The 17,073-nt window shown below is 37.3% G+C and overlaps 1 protein-coding gene across 1 annotated transcript in view; it reads right to left on the reverse strand.

Annotated features, from left to right (window-relative positions):
• Positions 1–2,739: 2,739 nt before the first annotated feature.
• LOC139465654 (pleckstrin homology domain-containing family A member 8-like) overlaps positions 2,740–17,073 on the reverse strand; it is a 38,539-nt gene continuing 24,205 nt past the window's right edge. Inside the window, exons 10-12 of the mRNA XM_071247388.1 lie at positions 16,385–16,515; positions 15,453–15,585; positions 2,740–10,293 (exon numbers count right to left, since the gene is read on the reverse strand). Coding sequence (XP_071103489.1) covers positions 10,096–10,293; positions 15,453–15,585; positions 16,385–16,515 — 462 coding nt within the window. The 3' untranslated portion in view covers positions 2,740–10,095. The remainder of the gene's footprint in view (positions 10,294–15,452; positions 15,586–16,384; positions 16,516–17,073) is intronic.

The following is a 17,073-nucleotide window of genomic DNA, read 5'->3' on the forward strand; positions in this document are numbered from 1 at the left end:
CCTACATCAGGTGAACCAGTTGAAATGAACACTGCATCTGTTCTTGGGCCCATCAGCAGTAGCTTTCTAAAATGATTTGGCTTCATTTCTTCAACGAAGTCAGCGAGCCCGACCACCCGATCCCGTTACGACAAGCATAGTCACAGTATGGTAATTCCCTGTTGGTTGTACAAGAAGCGATACACACAAAATGTATAAAAATATCTACTACAATATTATGATGCCGCTATACTTCCCACTTTCAGAACTTGTCATTTTTGTTCATTTTCAAGATATAGAAAACATATATGCTGTTTTGCATTCTTCAATCACTCGTACTAAGAATTTAGAAGCCCTCAGATCTTCCCACAGAGAGGTATCATATTGAGTAAAAGACCTGATTTTCATGAGATTAAATTAATTTTCAAACACATGACATAAATGGTGATGTGAAATTTTTGTCCATGGTACATTTGATATTACATTTGAGAACACAATGAACATGGAGTGTCACTCATTGTTATTAACAAAATATTTAACAAGTGTCAATGTTGTTATTTGAGTGAGTTCATCAACTAATATTACAAGAACTCATGTTAACCAGTGTCAATCCACATGTTTGTCAACTCCTTCAAATAGTTATATGATCTATACAGACTTATGATGTTGTCATGATAAGAAATGTCATGAATCCTGCGTAGGGTATGCTGGCAGTCAGTATTTGTTCAGTGTCTTAGCACTGCCTCTATCAAGTTCACACACGTGTACCGGGGTATTTGAATTATGTCATTTTCAGTACATCATTGCATAACAAAACTAATATATTGATGGCATAATTGCATCAGAATAAAACATCCACATCCATCTATTTGCCCAGGTAATGTTGGATGCTGATTTGGATATTTAAGAGTTTTTTAAAGCTGCCATTATATGGCTTGTTTAGTCGTTATTTTAATACGGGCAAGGCATAACTCAGTTCCTCTACTCATTTTACAGGTGTTAATTCCAAAAATATCTGAAGGGAGGACAGGAATAAAACCAGAAGAAAATTAAATAACATGTTTTTTTCAGAATTATAAAAAAGTCATTGACTAAATTTATTGTTGCATTGTGCCTATATCTGTATTTTCTTGTTTGAGTTGATTAATTTGTTTTGGGGGTAAATGCCATCCTTTGCTTCAAATGGAGTCTTTCCAGGAGTGAATTTAGAAGAGCAAAAAGTTGAATGTAACTACATTTTTGGATAAAAGATTACAAGTAAAGGAATTTCAAAAGTTATTTTTAGAAATTTAAAAAAAGGGACAGGCCTTTCTGTAAAGCAAGTGATTATTTTGGTATTAATAGAAATGTTCAGATGTGATTGCTGTATCCTCTGATGGGACTACAGAAGTGTCAGTTATTGCCTTCCAAGAAGATAGACATTCCTGAAAGACACTCTTAAACATTCCAGTGTTCAGTGATTCAATTTCACTGACTTAAAGCCAAAGATTATATAGCATTATATAAACATCTCTGAAAACAACACATTTTGTACACAAGTGTACAATAGGTAAATAGTACTTAGATAACATTAATAAAAAAATAAGGGCATAAATATCTTCATGTTTACATTTTATTCCCTTAAATGTTCTGTGATTGATATGAAAACAGTAATCAGAATTTGAACTTTAGATTCCAAAAACAAATACTTGATAGGTTTTGGGGAAAAGTATTATAAGTTTGCATTGTTTGAAGGAGTTGACAAAATTTAGATTCTATATGAATACCTGCATTTATTTTGCATGATTTTGTGCCAATATTGCACAAGATGTTTGTATATCTCACAGGACCAGGTTTATTTTATATATTGTACTGTCTTGGTCAATCTTGACATTACTTGTCCAGGAGACTTTTATTATTTTTCCAAGACAAATTTGTTTTCAATTTGATCTTTGTATTAAAAGTTGAATCATTTTAGTCACTGTTTGTTATTGTTTACTAGAATACAGAATGTTTACTGTCATACCATCCCTCATCATGAGACTTTTTGTTACAGTAATCTAAACGCTGTGTTCCTCTTCATATCTTGACCACCATGGGGATTTGGGGGTTAGAAGAAGTCCAAAAATTAAGATGCAACCAAACTAATCCGGTTGATTGGGTAAAACGGCAGGGATCTTTCATTACTGGATTGTCTGGTGCAGACTCAATTTATCATCCCAAACTGGCTCCCACAGGAAATATGGCTTATGTGAGATCAAGCGATGTCTACAATGTAGATATCGCTGCAATGAAATTGCATCACAATGCTTTGCAGACCATGATCATACAGATCATACATGGTTACCGTGACGTTACTATGAAATGACATTACTAATGGCTCTGCTACTGAAGCTGTTAGCAGTACTTTTTACACTTAAGACACTGCTTATTACTGTCTACAAACTGAAAAGGTTTGAAAAATGACGTTGGATGATAAACACTCACTCTTGTATCTTTTGATATCAAATAAATCAACACTCACAGATAAAAGTGGAAAAACTTTTTTCCACTTTTATCAATGAGTGTCGATATATTTGACATCAAAAGGAACTTGAACTTCTCTATATACATTTGAGCTGGAATGTCTTGATGAAAAATGTCCTTGTGGACAGGAAAAGCTCAATTTATCAAGCTGTCCTGCCAAAATGTGAAAAGTGCCGACAACAATGGAACATTCTTGACTATTAAAAGAAACTACATGACACATGAGAAAGTTGAAATCATATATTGTATGGATGCAGTTGTAACTAACACCAAATGGGAAGATGGCAGGCCTTTCAGAAACTTTCTGTACAATGATGTAGAAACATTAATTAGGTCCGTGTTTGACAATGCTGACAGTCCAGAGAATCAATACAATCTCACACTGTTGATATTGTTGTACTTTTGATGAATATCCTGCATTGGTAATGAAGTAGAGATACACACTGAGCTAAGTTAATTTTGGTTTGATATAAACAGTCTTGTTTAATATGGTGTTCCTGTCTTGAAAAGTCACCACAAAGCCATCCTACAAAACACCACATTCCATTCAAATTCCAAACAGCCTCCCAAATTTCACACCACATAGTAAAGTAATGTTGTCCTCATATATTATTATATACATATTTACATGCATGTTTGGAGTCGCAGTCTTGTTCACACAACAGGACTTTCAAGGAATATAGAATACCTATGCTGCCAGAACAGTGCAACAATTCAAAGAACATAATGGTAACAATACAACTGCCAAACAGAAATTGCAAAACATTTCCAGGGATGTTGATAGTGACATAAGCAATATGTTGTTCCAGGTCTACTTCTGTTGGTCAGCAATGTTAAACACATTTGAACACTTTTTCACATGACATATATACAACATTTAGATATATATATATATATAACCAATTTTAACAAAATCATGCAAAAACAAGTAAATAAACACATAACATTTGGTTCTTACACTGTTATCACGCAAGTGAACATACAGTATGTAGAATTGTGACATTTGACAAGCCATTTGATCCTTTGTTCAGTGAATGAAAATTTAAAGTGGATGGAAACATTTTATCACAAAGTCTGTGAAAAATTATGATGAAAGCCCAATAATGACATCAAAAGGAACCTAACTTTCAATTATCTTAATATTTTTATAAGTACTTCCTTTTAGAGAATTAGAATGCTACCTAATACATTATGCAATTGGTATTTCTGTAATATGGTCTTGTATCACTGTGCAACCTCCATTTCTAAGTTTATTGCCAATAGGTGAAGCTGAGAATCAGACTAAAAGTCAAAGATAAAGGTTTATGTATCAGGCAATGAAGTCAACGATTCTTATTTAATAACTTGCATATCGCTTACTGCATAAATGAAAGGAATTAGCACTGAAAAGATGTGTAAACAATGAAGTCATTGTAACTTTGTTGTGTAGCACTGTGTGTTGCTGGCACTGATGAAAATGAGGAAAATTGACTTTTAATCCAAATAATGTTAATGTGCATGTTTATATCCATTTACTAGCTAATTACCTCACTTACATAATATTTTCTTATATCTTTCCTATAGATGAACATTTTATCCATGTATTGTTAAAATATTTTATGAACAAGAAAGTGTGAATTTGGAGATATTGTAAAAATGCGATGTGCTGCTACCCCATTTTTCCATTTTAACAGGTATTTTCTGAAATAAAAAGGGCTTGATATCAGAAATTAGTGAAATAAATGTACCCTGAATCTAAACCAGCAGCTATCCTTAATATTAATAAGCATGCACTAATGCATGATGGTGAAGGTGGTTTTACAAGTTTTCTGACAATTAATAATCAGGACTGTATTTGATCAATAAAATATACAAAGTACATTATGAAACTTTTGATCAAACAAGAAATAGTAATAAAGGAAGCAAATAATCTCTATATTCTAACAACAGTTCACAAATAACAATTGTCATTCATACTTAAATGAATATCAAGTGCAAAACATACCTAACAATGTGTTCAAATGAACAATATTTTGTGTGACCTTTAATGAAAAAGCATAATTAACACAACAAAAATATCTACACAAGGTGAATAAACAAAGAAATATTATTGATGATGCAGTAAGAGTTTTATGAATTTACTATGAAATATGAAATTAGGAGGCTTGTCACAATTCACCAATACATCACAAATTTGCACCACATGATACAATACACAATATCCCATGTTACAATTAGTGTTTTAATTCTGTATCACATTTCAAAGAGGAATATGTGACATTGCATTGTGCAATAACTCGGCCTGATGACTTCTAGGCTTACAGTTACCTCTCCTTGTATCACGAAACAAAATGCTAAAGCTGATTGCTAAAAACTATCAGGGCACACCCAAATTAACCATTCATACAAGTTAGACAAACTAGTTCAACATTTCTTTCGCCGAGACGCAAGGCAAGTGGAGAAATTCATGTGATAAGTGGTGCAAATTGAGTTTCAAGGTGTGTGTCATATCAGACTCAAGTATGTGTATTGCATGAGGTGAGTATCGCAAAAAAACATTTTAAATTAAAATGTATGAAAGATATTAGTTGTGAAGTCGGATTCAAAAGATTTTAGATAGACAATACCAAGAAAGCCATTACATTTTTTAAATTAATCAAGCATATATAAACGTCTGAGGTAAAGAAATCAGATCCCCACCACAGTCTCACCATACTCAGACAAGGATTTAACTAAACATTTTGCATAAAAAAAAACAAACCAAGGTGGTCAGTTCAATTCCCATTCAGGAGCTGAGATAAAAACGAAAATCTGCATCCAATCTCTGTTTACAAAATCACTGAATGATCTGTTGGATATAATTACTGTTGCTTTGCAACAAGTTCACTTGTATTTCACAAATCGTTATGACAGTGCTACATCAGTAAACTTTGTAATGATTTTGCCTGACCTCTGAAAGTGAATATTTACACTATTAAAAGATTCAGTTGAGATCAGAGAGGAAATAGGCAAGAAGGAACTAAACATGCTACCTAAAACTATGTTAATTAGAATATTCATTCAATGTACGAAAATGCATGTTACATGAACGCCAGTATGATGCAAAATTCAATCACGAGGCTTATTATTATCATGTTTCTTAATGTTTGTATAGAGGATTCTTGTAAGGTCAAAATTAGTGTTTAACAAAAGGTGTGCTCGTTTAAAATGACATGTTTTTACCTTAAAAATGTTTAGGCCTTTTTGGCGTTAACATAAATAGGTACCTTGATAATCAACATGTATTTGAAACTGAAGATTAACATTGCATGTTTACAAACTTGAATATCACAAACATTTGGTCTATCCTCTCATTCAACTCACCAAATGTCATACATGTCATGAGAACTGTGATCATAAATGCATACATGGAAATCAATGTTTAGAGGAAACACATTCTCCCTTTTTTCCTGTTTCTATGGAATGTACTGGTATTTTCAAATGACGAATGTCTTGAAGACAAACCCAATCCAATGCTGGACACAGGGACCAAACAATCATGTTCTTATATAGAGACAACATCATGCATAGATACATATTTTCATTACTAATGGCATTTTAATGCAATTGTCTACAACAAATGAATAAATAAGTTTTTGTAAAGATCTTTTGTTGGCATACAATTTACCACATATTACCCCATGTTCACTGCCCATGTTCGCAAGACTTCTCAAATAATCTAGACAGCCTTTTGAAACAGCCCTGCATCCAGTAGAACATTTTCAACAGTAATAACATAACTTCAACATGCAAGTTTGCACTGATCTAGCATGTTGTTTGTTAAAATGCACCTTTCCTTTTGGACAATTCTGTGTCAGTGCATGGTAGTGCTTGTCATGTTTTGTGGGAACTTCCTGAACATACTGTTCAACTATAGCCCAAGTAACCAACCATCAAGCAGCAATATGGTGTCTCTAAAGAAAGCCTTCACTGAATGATGGGTATCACAAAACTTTGCTGCCTCAATTACACAAAATAAACTCCCAAATTTAGTTTGTTTGTTGGAATAGGAATTTCAGTTAATCTTCTCCAACTGTCATGTGAGAAACAAAATAGTATCAGGTGTGAACAAATTTGATATTACAATGAAGGAACATTTGTCAAAAAGTCACAGAAAAAAAGCTGTGCTCTATCTGGACATTCACCTATATTATTGTGTACTACTGACAGCAGGGCTGTTGATCAAACAATACTAAGTACACCTTTCACTATTGTGGATCAATCACAGAAAACAAAGGACACAGCACTGAATCACGATGAGTGAGTTTGGTTTGATGTGGCCTAACAATATTTCAGTTAAATCATGGCATGTCAGTTTGACCGGAGAAAAGCCAAAATGTTGCAGGTCTTGGATGTTTTTTGGTGAAGCCCATGAGCATGGGTATGGTGTTGACAAACCTAGAAACATTACCAGGGCCAATGTAGGAATCGAACCCACAATCATAGAGTACTGGCATTCATAAAGGGTGAAACTGTGCACAGGGTATTGTAGTGCCTTAGATGTCTGGGCCATCCGTGACCCCGTATCATCACTAATTAAACAAATCAAGTGAATATGGTTGGTGCTCTGGACCCTGTTTCACAAAGCGATCTTTTCACAATATCTTTACCTTAACACGGCACCCGAAAAATTACATCCATTCTCAATACACTGATATATCTGTTTCAATACACATATCAACTTCCAGCACATTTTCTCACTATGTATACATTATTTCTCATTCAATGTTTTCCTTAAAATATACAGGCTGCTTATTCAATATGCTTTTATTCAATCCATGGCAACTGAAAATACTATTTAATACAACAGCCACTAAAAGTGACGAACACACTTTAAGAAATATACCGGGTATTAACATGAAACGCTACATTGACACAATCTGTTCATGGAAACAGTAAAATTTACCATTTACCTTCTCTTGGACACTCTCATGAACAGTCACAGGCATTATCTGTTAACAATATACATTAGAGTATGTACACCCATTAAGAAACACCTTATACATTTAAACCCTAAAAACAATTATGCAGGGATTATAACACAAATAATCTATCATTCTTTTACTCAAGCTAAAAAGTAATTTCCTTACATGTTTGAATGTTTTAGTAATGAATTCAAATTGCAATGAATTTTTCTGATTCAATAATGTTTATCATGTAATCTGTATGCTCAACAAGTAATCATATTCTCTTGCAAATGTAAAATCAGTCATTATTGCTGGGGTCAAACCTGACTAACAGCTCAGGGTAAACATGAACATGTGAAGGATAAATAGAGTCTGTAATATGACAGAACAAAGCATAGACTGTCATGACAGGACAAAACATAGACTGTCATGACAGAACAAAGCATAGAATGTCATGACAGAACAAAGCATAGACTGCCATGACAGAACAAAGCATAGACTGTCAGGACAGAACAAAGCATAGAATGTCATGACAGAACAAAGCATAGACTGTCATGACAGAACAAAGCATAGACTGTCAGGACAGAACAAAGCATAGACTGTCAGGACAGAACAAAGCATAGACTGTCATGACAGAACAAAGCATGGACTGCCATGACAGAACAAAGCATAGACTGTCAGGACAGAACAAAGCATAGAATGTCAGGACAGAAAAAAGCATAGACTGTCATGACAGAACAAAGCATAGACTGTCATGACAGAACAAAGCATGGACTGTCAGGACAGAACAAAGCATAGACTGTCATGACAGAACAAAGCATAGACTGCCATGACAGAACAAAGCATAGACTGTCATGACAGAACAAAGCATAGACTGCCATGTCACTGGACAAAACAAAGACTGTCATGTCACAGGACAAAACATAGACTGTCATGACAGAACAAAGCATAGACTGCCGTGTGACAGGACAAAACAAAGACTGTCATGTCACAGGACAAAATATAAACTGTCATGACAGAACAAGGCATAGACTGTCACAGGACAGAACAAAGCATAGACTGCCATGTTTCAGAACAAAGCATAGACTGCCATGTTTCAGAACAAAGCATAGACTGTCATGACAGAACAAAGCATAGACTGAGTGACTTTTACAGTACAAAGAAAGTATGTACCACTGAAAAGCCAGGTTGAAATAGGAGATGGAGAATCAGTAAATGCCACATAACCAGAAACATTGGCAGCTGCAGGTTGTGCTTTGTCTCAAGCCGAGACACTTGTGACTTTCATAATGAACATTTTCTTGTGACTATTAAATTAAAGTTTTGATATGTGTCATCATATTGATCTTGGAAGTCAAATTATCAAATGAAATACCAGACAAGAAGATCCCCTCATGGCCAACCCCTGACCTTTCACTATTTCTGTAAACACAGTTCCCTCTCGTCATCTAAACATAGGTTAACATACACAAATAATCAAGTTTACATCTTGATTCCAAATGCAATTTACTTCCTTCAAATAAATACAGTTAGGCGACTTTTATTTAAAACATGTTTTACAGATCTGCAGACTGTAAATCTTGTCGAAATGGGGCTCCTTTTTTTTAATATCTGATGATAAGCTGATAGCATATTTCACCCAAAAATATGTAAGGATGAACTAAAGTTGACATATATTAAACATGAGAATCTCTTTGGTCCCTTTGGCCCCTGTAACTACAAGATAGTAAATTGATTAAACAATATTACCACTAAGATAGTAAACAAGGCTACCACTGGCACTAGTACTAGTGAGATAAGCGTTAACATCCTTATGTAAAAAGGCTCATACGCATGATCATCAATATATCTCATCAACATGTTGAATGGGTCCAGCTGTGATCAGACATTAAAACGAATGATGGAGGATCATGACAGATGATGTCGACTTCAGTGACAGCTGCTTACTGAGATTTTAGACATGCATCATACATAATGAAGGAAAGTCAGTACAGATTTTTCATGAATGTTTTCTGTGACTTGAATTAAATGTAATTTGCACCTTCTTCTGATACATAGACCCATTATCTTCCTCAACTCATATGAATGACCCCTCCACAAATGACAGAAAACAACTTGGAGAACAAACAGAGTCTATACTTGTAAGTAACACAGTTCTCGTGTTCTGTACTTTGTCATCATAACTGAAGATTTGTACAATGTGAAGTAAACACTGAAAATGATGGGCAAATAATAAGGCATTTTTACATCGTTTACCAGTCTGGAATGAAAATAGTGGATATGTACAATGTCCTAATAGATGCCCAAATCCTTGAAGATATCTCAATTAATTCCCTGCCTTTGTCTCTTATTTGGTTAAACAAGAAGTGCCTTATAACACTGGTGATGGTATTGTAAATAATGTTTGGATGTCTTTTTCTCTTTGTTTCATCAAAGTCATGAGTCTAAAAGTATTGTTCAAATGAAACTCAAATATTGAAATATGATCATCCATGTTTTGATGCATCATCAAAATTGAAAGTCTAAACAATGAAAGAGAGAATACAATTATTACTGATACACAGCTTCAATCCAAACTCAAATCTAAGGGAGTTAACTGGTATGCTTCACCGCTTCATTTGTACATTGCTCCAGCTCAAATCAAACTTGGTCATAGGAGTGTTGAAATATTCTCGTGGTTTGCGTATCAAACTTGATCAGCACAGTCAAGATCATGATTGACATAGAAGTCATTGATGGTTCGAGTGATGAAACTGAGAGACCGGATGAAGACCTCACAGTCTTCATTAAGGGAGTGTTGGTAGATGGAGCTCTGGGTGTCACACTTCACCTCCGCTAGTTGAGACAAGAACACCTCACGATATGGTAGCGCTTTCACTGCAACCTAAGAAATGCAGAATATGTTTTACAACCAACAAGATACAACAAGGCATTGTGTGTTCACAACACATACAGTTTGGGCAGAAAGTTGACAAGCAAAATAATCAGATTTTTATGAATAAGCAACATATATCATGTAGTCTAATCTCTAGTTTCTGTCTAAAAGAGTTTTATAAAACAGGGCATTAGATTTGTGCTATTTGGCAGTCCCAGCTATTTGATTCAATTCCCCCAAGCACCACTTGTTTGTCTTCTAGTTCAAACTGTATAATATATAAAACCATAAGCAGTTAATGATCATCCTAAGTACTCAGTGACAATGTCCTATATGTCCAATGTATACCCAGTGAAATCAGCAGGACTACAGGGTTCCTCTATGTTTTCTGTAGCAGTATTGTTAATTTTACATTAAAATAAATACGCAATACTTATCCTGTCTCACATTATTTCATTGTGTCTCTTTTTCTGAACAAAAAGTAGAAACTTTGCTTGCAAACAGAACTGTTGCAACTCGAAACACCCAACCTCAACACTCATCCATGACGCACGAGGCTCAAGTCTTCAGAAGTCAAAGTACAGGTAGACGAATCAATCCGCAGAGGGGTAGGCAACATATCCTGTGAGACAAATTCTCACACACTGCACACTTTAACTGATGAAGGGAGGTCGATTAGTCCACTAACATGTGATAGAGGTAATAATATAAACCTATCATGTACTTCACATAGTTAATTTACATCACTAATCGATGTAACCACAATAGGTACCCAGCACCAACTACAAACAAATTGATTTATGTCAACCTCAATAGACACACCTGCGCTATAATAACAATGATAATTCTCAGTTGAAAAAAAACCCATGTACATAATAATAAATCTGGATTGACACTGTAGCTTCTTCAGTGTACGAGTATAAGTTTGGGGTGGAAACTTCATCTTCATGGGACATCATCACTTGCTGTGCAAGTACCAAGAGGCCAAACAGCTGATGGCAAACATCTTCAACGGAGATATCAAGAAGGTAGTGACCAACAAAGATAGGCTGAGACTGCCCGAAACACCCCTTGAGACGGACCAGTAATGATGAAGAGTCAATGTAGAAGTGAGTTCACACGCCTCGTGCAGCCTTATGGACCTTGGAAGTAGTACTTCCACAATTGTCAGAAGCTTTGAGAATGGTAGAAAATCCAAAGGGTGACTACAGTGCCTGAGTTGATTATTAGCGATGAAATCCTATCTGAGAACAAAATAAACCGCGCTGTAATGGTGTCGGTTAAAATTGATCCTCATGAAATCCAGTCCATGTATTATGCTGGCAGTGGCTGAGATGAGCAGAAAAATAGTTATCTGAGGGACGTACTTCAGGGAGGCAAGACGTCAAGTACCATACAGGACAAAACTCTTACATCCAATCTTTGAGTTGTAAACCACAAGCAGTAGACAGGGATCAGGGATGGTCAAGCATTGCGTTCGAGAGCCAGCAGAGGTAATGGCTGTCAGATAGGTATGAAGATTGTTGAGGAAATCAGCAATCTTTTGAGGCATAGCAGACAGTGCAGGAGAGATGTTGTTGGAACTGTTTATCTCAAAGACCACTTAGCATCATAAAATTGTCTCATGGAACAACGACAACAGTAATTTCAGGTATTTCTCCATACATGCCAGATGGGCAGACAGAATGGGGTGGGAAGGGTGGGAAGACTTGGTTCACTTTCCATGCTTAAACTTGGAAGATGGGATTGCTGCTACATTGAGGAGGGAGGAAACAAAAGTTACATCAGCCAGTATGACGTCCACCGTCACAAACGCGAAGTTGTTGATGCACCACAAGTGATCGTCGTCTGACCATTGTCTCGCTACTTGCTAGTACATAAGTTGGGCGCCCGAGTTCTGACAAGATGCTTTCACGAAAAAGTGAGTGGTCATAAATATCACCAAGGAAACACCATTCATTGCTGATGTGCGCTGGCTGAGTCCACCAGTCCAAGTGGGGATGAGTGAGTGAGTTTGGTTTAACGCCGCTTTTAGCAGTATTCCAGTTATATTGCAGCGTGTCAGCTTAATGTGGGAGGAAAGCCCCAGGGGATGCAGGTCTCGGACGTTTACCACTTCGTTGAAACCCACGAGTACGGGTATGGTGCTGAGAAACCTAAAACATAATTGGGGCGAACTGGGATTCAAACCCACAATTATAGTTTTCTAGCATGCCCAAGGGACGCAGCTCTGCACAGCGAATCGCGGCACCTTTGACGACTTGGCCACCCATGCCCCCCCAAGTGGGGATGAGGCAGGATGAAGAGTGGCAGTTTGACTGCTGATGAGGGAGTAACGACCAGAGGTGATTGCGCATCGTGAGTGCCTATACCAAAGAACTTCTTTCACTGATGAGTGTAGTGAATACCAGTATTCCAGGTATTACAGCATGTCAGCTTAATATGGGAAGATCTGCAGGTGTCAGATGTGAAATGTCACTGATGAAGAAAGCTGTGCTGACACAAGGTGTGTGTGACGGCAATGGAAATGGTCTGCAATCGGTCTTGTGGGAGAAGAAGGCAGTCGCAGGTTGCATTGAATACTTCTTTGTTCAATGTCCGGCATTGGGACTGAATCAGGTCAGACTTCACCATGATGACAAGCCAACAGGGGCAGTGATAGAGGTGCTGGTTGAAGGGCAGCTGCCAGATGAGTACTTCCTTCTGGGGGTGAACCTGTAAGCAATCGTCCAAGTACACAAATATATACGAATCTGATCCCTGTCTGGTGGAGGAAGGAGATGACAGGCTCTGTGATTCTGGTAAAATACCCGGGAAATTTCAAAGGCAGGACATGCCAGTGAAATGTTGTCCCAGGAAGGAATCCCAGAGGTATCTGCAGTAGAACGGAGGTATGGGCACACGTAGATAAGCATTCTGTAAATCTAAACACACCAGACATCCTTGGAAGCATAGTTTACTGACTGACTGACCAAGCAGAAGCATTGTGGATGGTCCTAGACCAAGGGGTAGAAGATGCGCATACTGCAAAACATGCAGACTTGTTCGGCACAACATATATTTGTGAGTTGAAGCTAGGGACGATGGTAGCTTGATTTAAATTACTTCTGGACAAGCGACTGTATGGTGGTTCGACAAGCTGGCAGGTGCAAAAAAGACAACAAGTGGTGTTGACAGCAGATGTGGCTGTTGCATACAGCTGAGACCTCTCCTTCATGAGCAACATGACGAAGGGTTGTCCTGTATCGTCAAGTTGGCCAGAACAGCTGCAATCTGCCGCCTACTGGAGTTGGTGTCACCAGAGATCCTAGTTGTCCAGCACAAGTCAGTATGTGTATGAAAAACTATAGGGCTGGTCGAAGGTGCATCGTTGATCATTCCTAGAGGCGGTTCCATCTAAAGTCATGTGACAGTCAACTGAAACAGCAGAAGATCTACTGGCCCCTGTGTTGTGTCATTGGCTTCCTTCTGTACACACTTAATGATGTGAAAAAAGATCTCTAACTCATCTTATGGTCATTGTCAACTACTTGTGGGGCCTTCCAAAAAGAGTGCAGTGTAGACAGGGACAGCCTGACACAGGAAGGTGGGCGCCTTAATGAAGTGTCATTTCCTTAAGTCTTTCAAAGGACATATCCAGCGATCAGCTATGGCACCCTCACATTAACGATGAAGGGTCAGACTTCTGAGGTGAATGTAAAGGCAGCTGGGAAAACATCCAACATTATACACTGTAATACCCGTGAAAAGCCACGGATAGAATAGGTCTTCAGCAACCCATGCTTGTTGTATGACTAATGGGACCGCGTGGTCAGACTTGGTGACTTGCTTGATGCAAAACAGAGCATCCCATTGTCATAGATGGAAGTTAGCTGAAACATCAAGCTAACAAACAGAATACACTGTCATCATCTAGGTGACCTATTGAATCCATATTGCTAAGTTGTTCCTCGTCATAGTCAGGGACAAAGGAGCTTTTCCCAACAGAGAGGGAGAACGATGATGGTGAGATATCTGTGCCAGAGGAGGAGATGTGTACAATGAACTGTAGTCGCCTAATGAAGGAGACGTCAACGAGCCGGAGGTTGAGAAGACAAACAGACAAGGCTGATGTGAGGTTCTGGCATGAGGTGTTGGCAACAATGAACCAGCGTGGTGTCCAGTGGAGGTGGACTGTGCTGGAGTTGCAGTGGACGATCCTGACGACCCGAGATGAATGGTGCGGCGACTGGGACTGCCTGGAGAAGGTAACAGACTTTGGGTAGAGAAGTTGTTGTTAGTCTAAAACTGCAAAGTAACAGAGTGACAAAGCATGACGCATTAGTGCATTCTCTGTCTCCCCAGATAAGGGATAGCAAGGGTGTAGGATCAGATGTATAAGGTAGAACAGCCTTCACAATAGGTTGTCAGTCATTGAATAAATGTATCCTAACATTAAAACTATGAAGGTCTAGGTAGAATATCGATCCACTGAAAAACAAGAGTGAAGAATGTAGTGTGGCGTAAAAAAACAAGTATGCCAAGGTAGAATATAAATCCACTGCAAAATACAGTTTGATGAAATGTAGTTGGCAAATGGCAACATAATCAAGGCCTTTTCTCTACTTCATGATGATGTGTAACGGGGAGCAAAACCACATGTCTTGAGCAAGATGCCAATGAAACAAGAGGCTTGGGCTTCGTGTGTCACTGAAAGGCTGCATTTGGGCAGGGTGTTTCCAGTTGCAAACAGATGCGTTTGCAAGGAAAGTTTCCACTTTTGATTTGGGAATAGAGACAAATGCAATGTTTAAGTAGAATACCTAATATACTACCTACACAGTCTCAGAGATCTAGGTTATCACATCTCTCCAGCCTTTCAAGACCAAACAAATAAATTGCAAGTGTGTCAGTGGCATTTGATTTGCTAACCTAGCAATTTTTGTATGAGCTTGATGAGTGAACACTTTAAGCACAAGACTGCCCCACATTTCATAATGTTTTACTTGCATGTTCTGTTTGTTCTACATGCTTGATACAGAGCCTTGTGTCTGCACCGACATGAACAAAACAATGAAATAAACAAGAAAGAAGTTGTCATCCATACAAATACCTGCAGTCATCGGTCATTACATTTTACATTACATTTACAGTTACATTTTAGACATTTGAACATGTAAATAACTTACAGCAAACACGCCCCTCACAACCCATCCATGGAAAGGTTTTAGACTGCGGGAATAAGCATTGCTTGCACACAACGTAAGGTCAAGCTGACCTGAACACACTTCACGCATGAATTCCAGGACAAATTCAAGCCCCCTGAAACACAATACAATCAATAATTGAAGACCTTTATGCAATGTATCTGTGATAATCAGTATTCTGTAAGAGTCAAACGTTTTGTATGTTTGTTTGTTGGATGGTTAACGCGCTACTCAGCAATATTCCAGCCATATAAAAGCAGTCTGTAAATGATGAAGTCTTAGACAATAAAAGTGATTGACATCATGACATCATCTTTGTGAATCAGTATGCAAAAATAATTAATCTGTGATAATCAATATGGCATGAGCATCAGTCTGTGACACTGATAATCAGTGTGTGATAAGTATCAATTTGTGATAAACAGTGTGTGTTAAGTACCAATGTGTGATAATAAGTGTGTGATAAACTTGTATCAATGTGTGATAATCTTTACCCTGTAGACATTGATCTGTGATAAAAATCGTGAATGTATGTAAGCATCAATCTGCGATAAAATTATTATGTGACCAGTAATAATCAAGTATCATTTACATTAAGTAAGGATAAGAATATATGGATGAACAACTTCTTTATTACAATTAAGAGCGACGTTTCGGTGCAGGTTCTAACACCGTTATCAAGCAAGTGATTTACAGAGTGGGGTTGTCATCACTACCCTTGTGTGTACATAACAGGCTTCTCTACTCCAGTATAACAGTTCCATATATTCTTATCCTTACTTAGTACTCCAACTTCTAAATGCCTATCAAAGAAGTTATCATTTACATTGCAAAGTCAAACTGAAATAACAAGTAACTGTCACTCAAATTCTTTATCATTACAAATGGCCTGAAATAAGAAAATCACACCATACCGTTTGAGCCAGAGTATTGCTACTGTAGCAGAGTTGGAGTTTGTGTGCTGTTTGGCCTTGACTTCATACACCACCATGTCTTGGAGTGTCGCAAAGCTGTTCAAGTTGGTAGAATACTTCTGCTGGATTTTCTGGAAGGAAACATGTCTTACATGATGTGAATTGCATTAATGACACTTTATTTCAGTATAAGTGACAACAGATCAGTTCCCAATTCTTACTTCGACGTACAGTTGATTCAATCCGAGCCAGATTTGTGTGGGACCGAAAGTTTACTCAGGATTAGAAATTTTAACAGGAGAAATAGGATTCCAAATTCAGTTTACAAAATATCAATTCATTTAGTTACATTTGATTAGAACTGAAATTAAATAATTCTGTTTTGATCAGTTTTGATTGTGAATGGTGTTTACATTGTAACAAATCTAAGTTCTCTAGCTTGACATGTGATCTCAGTTCCATAAAGACAAGGGCAGGAAATGACAAGTAGGGCACATTCAAATGAGAGAGATCAACCAGTGACAATAACATATGGCAGTTTATTGATAAGAGCAACTGACCAGATGTATGTGTATATGTTACTGGGAATATGTCAAATCAGGGAATATGTATAAACTATAATCCCTGGCATTTTCAGGGAATACATGTCATGTCTGATTCACGCAGGGAATATACATAATCCTTAAAAG

Source organism: Haliotis cracherodii, unplaced genomic scaffold (genome assembly GCF_022045235.1).
Source record: "Haliotis cracherodii isolate W230 unplaced genomic scaffold, xgHalCrac1.p SCAF_18, whole genome shotgun sequence".
NCBI lineage: Eukaryota > Metazoa > Mollusca > Gastropoda > Lepetellida > Haliotidae > Haliotis > Haliotis cracherodii.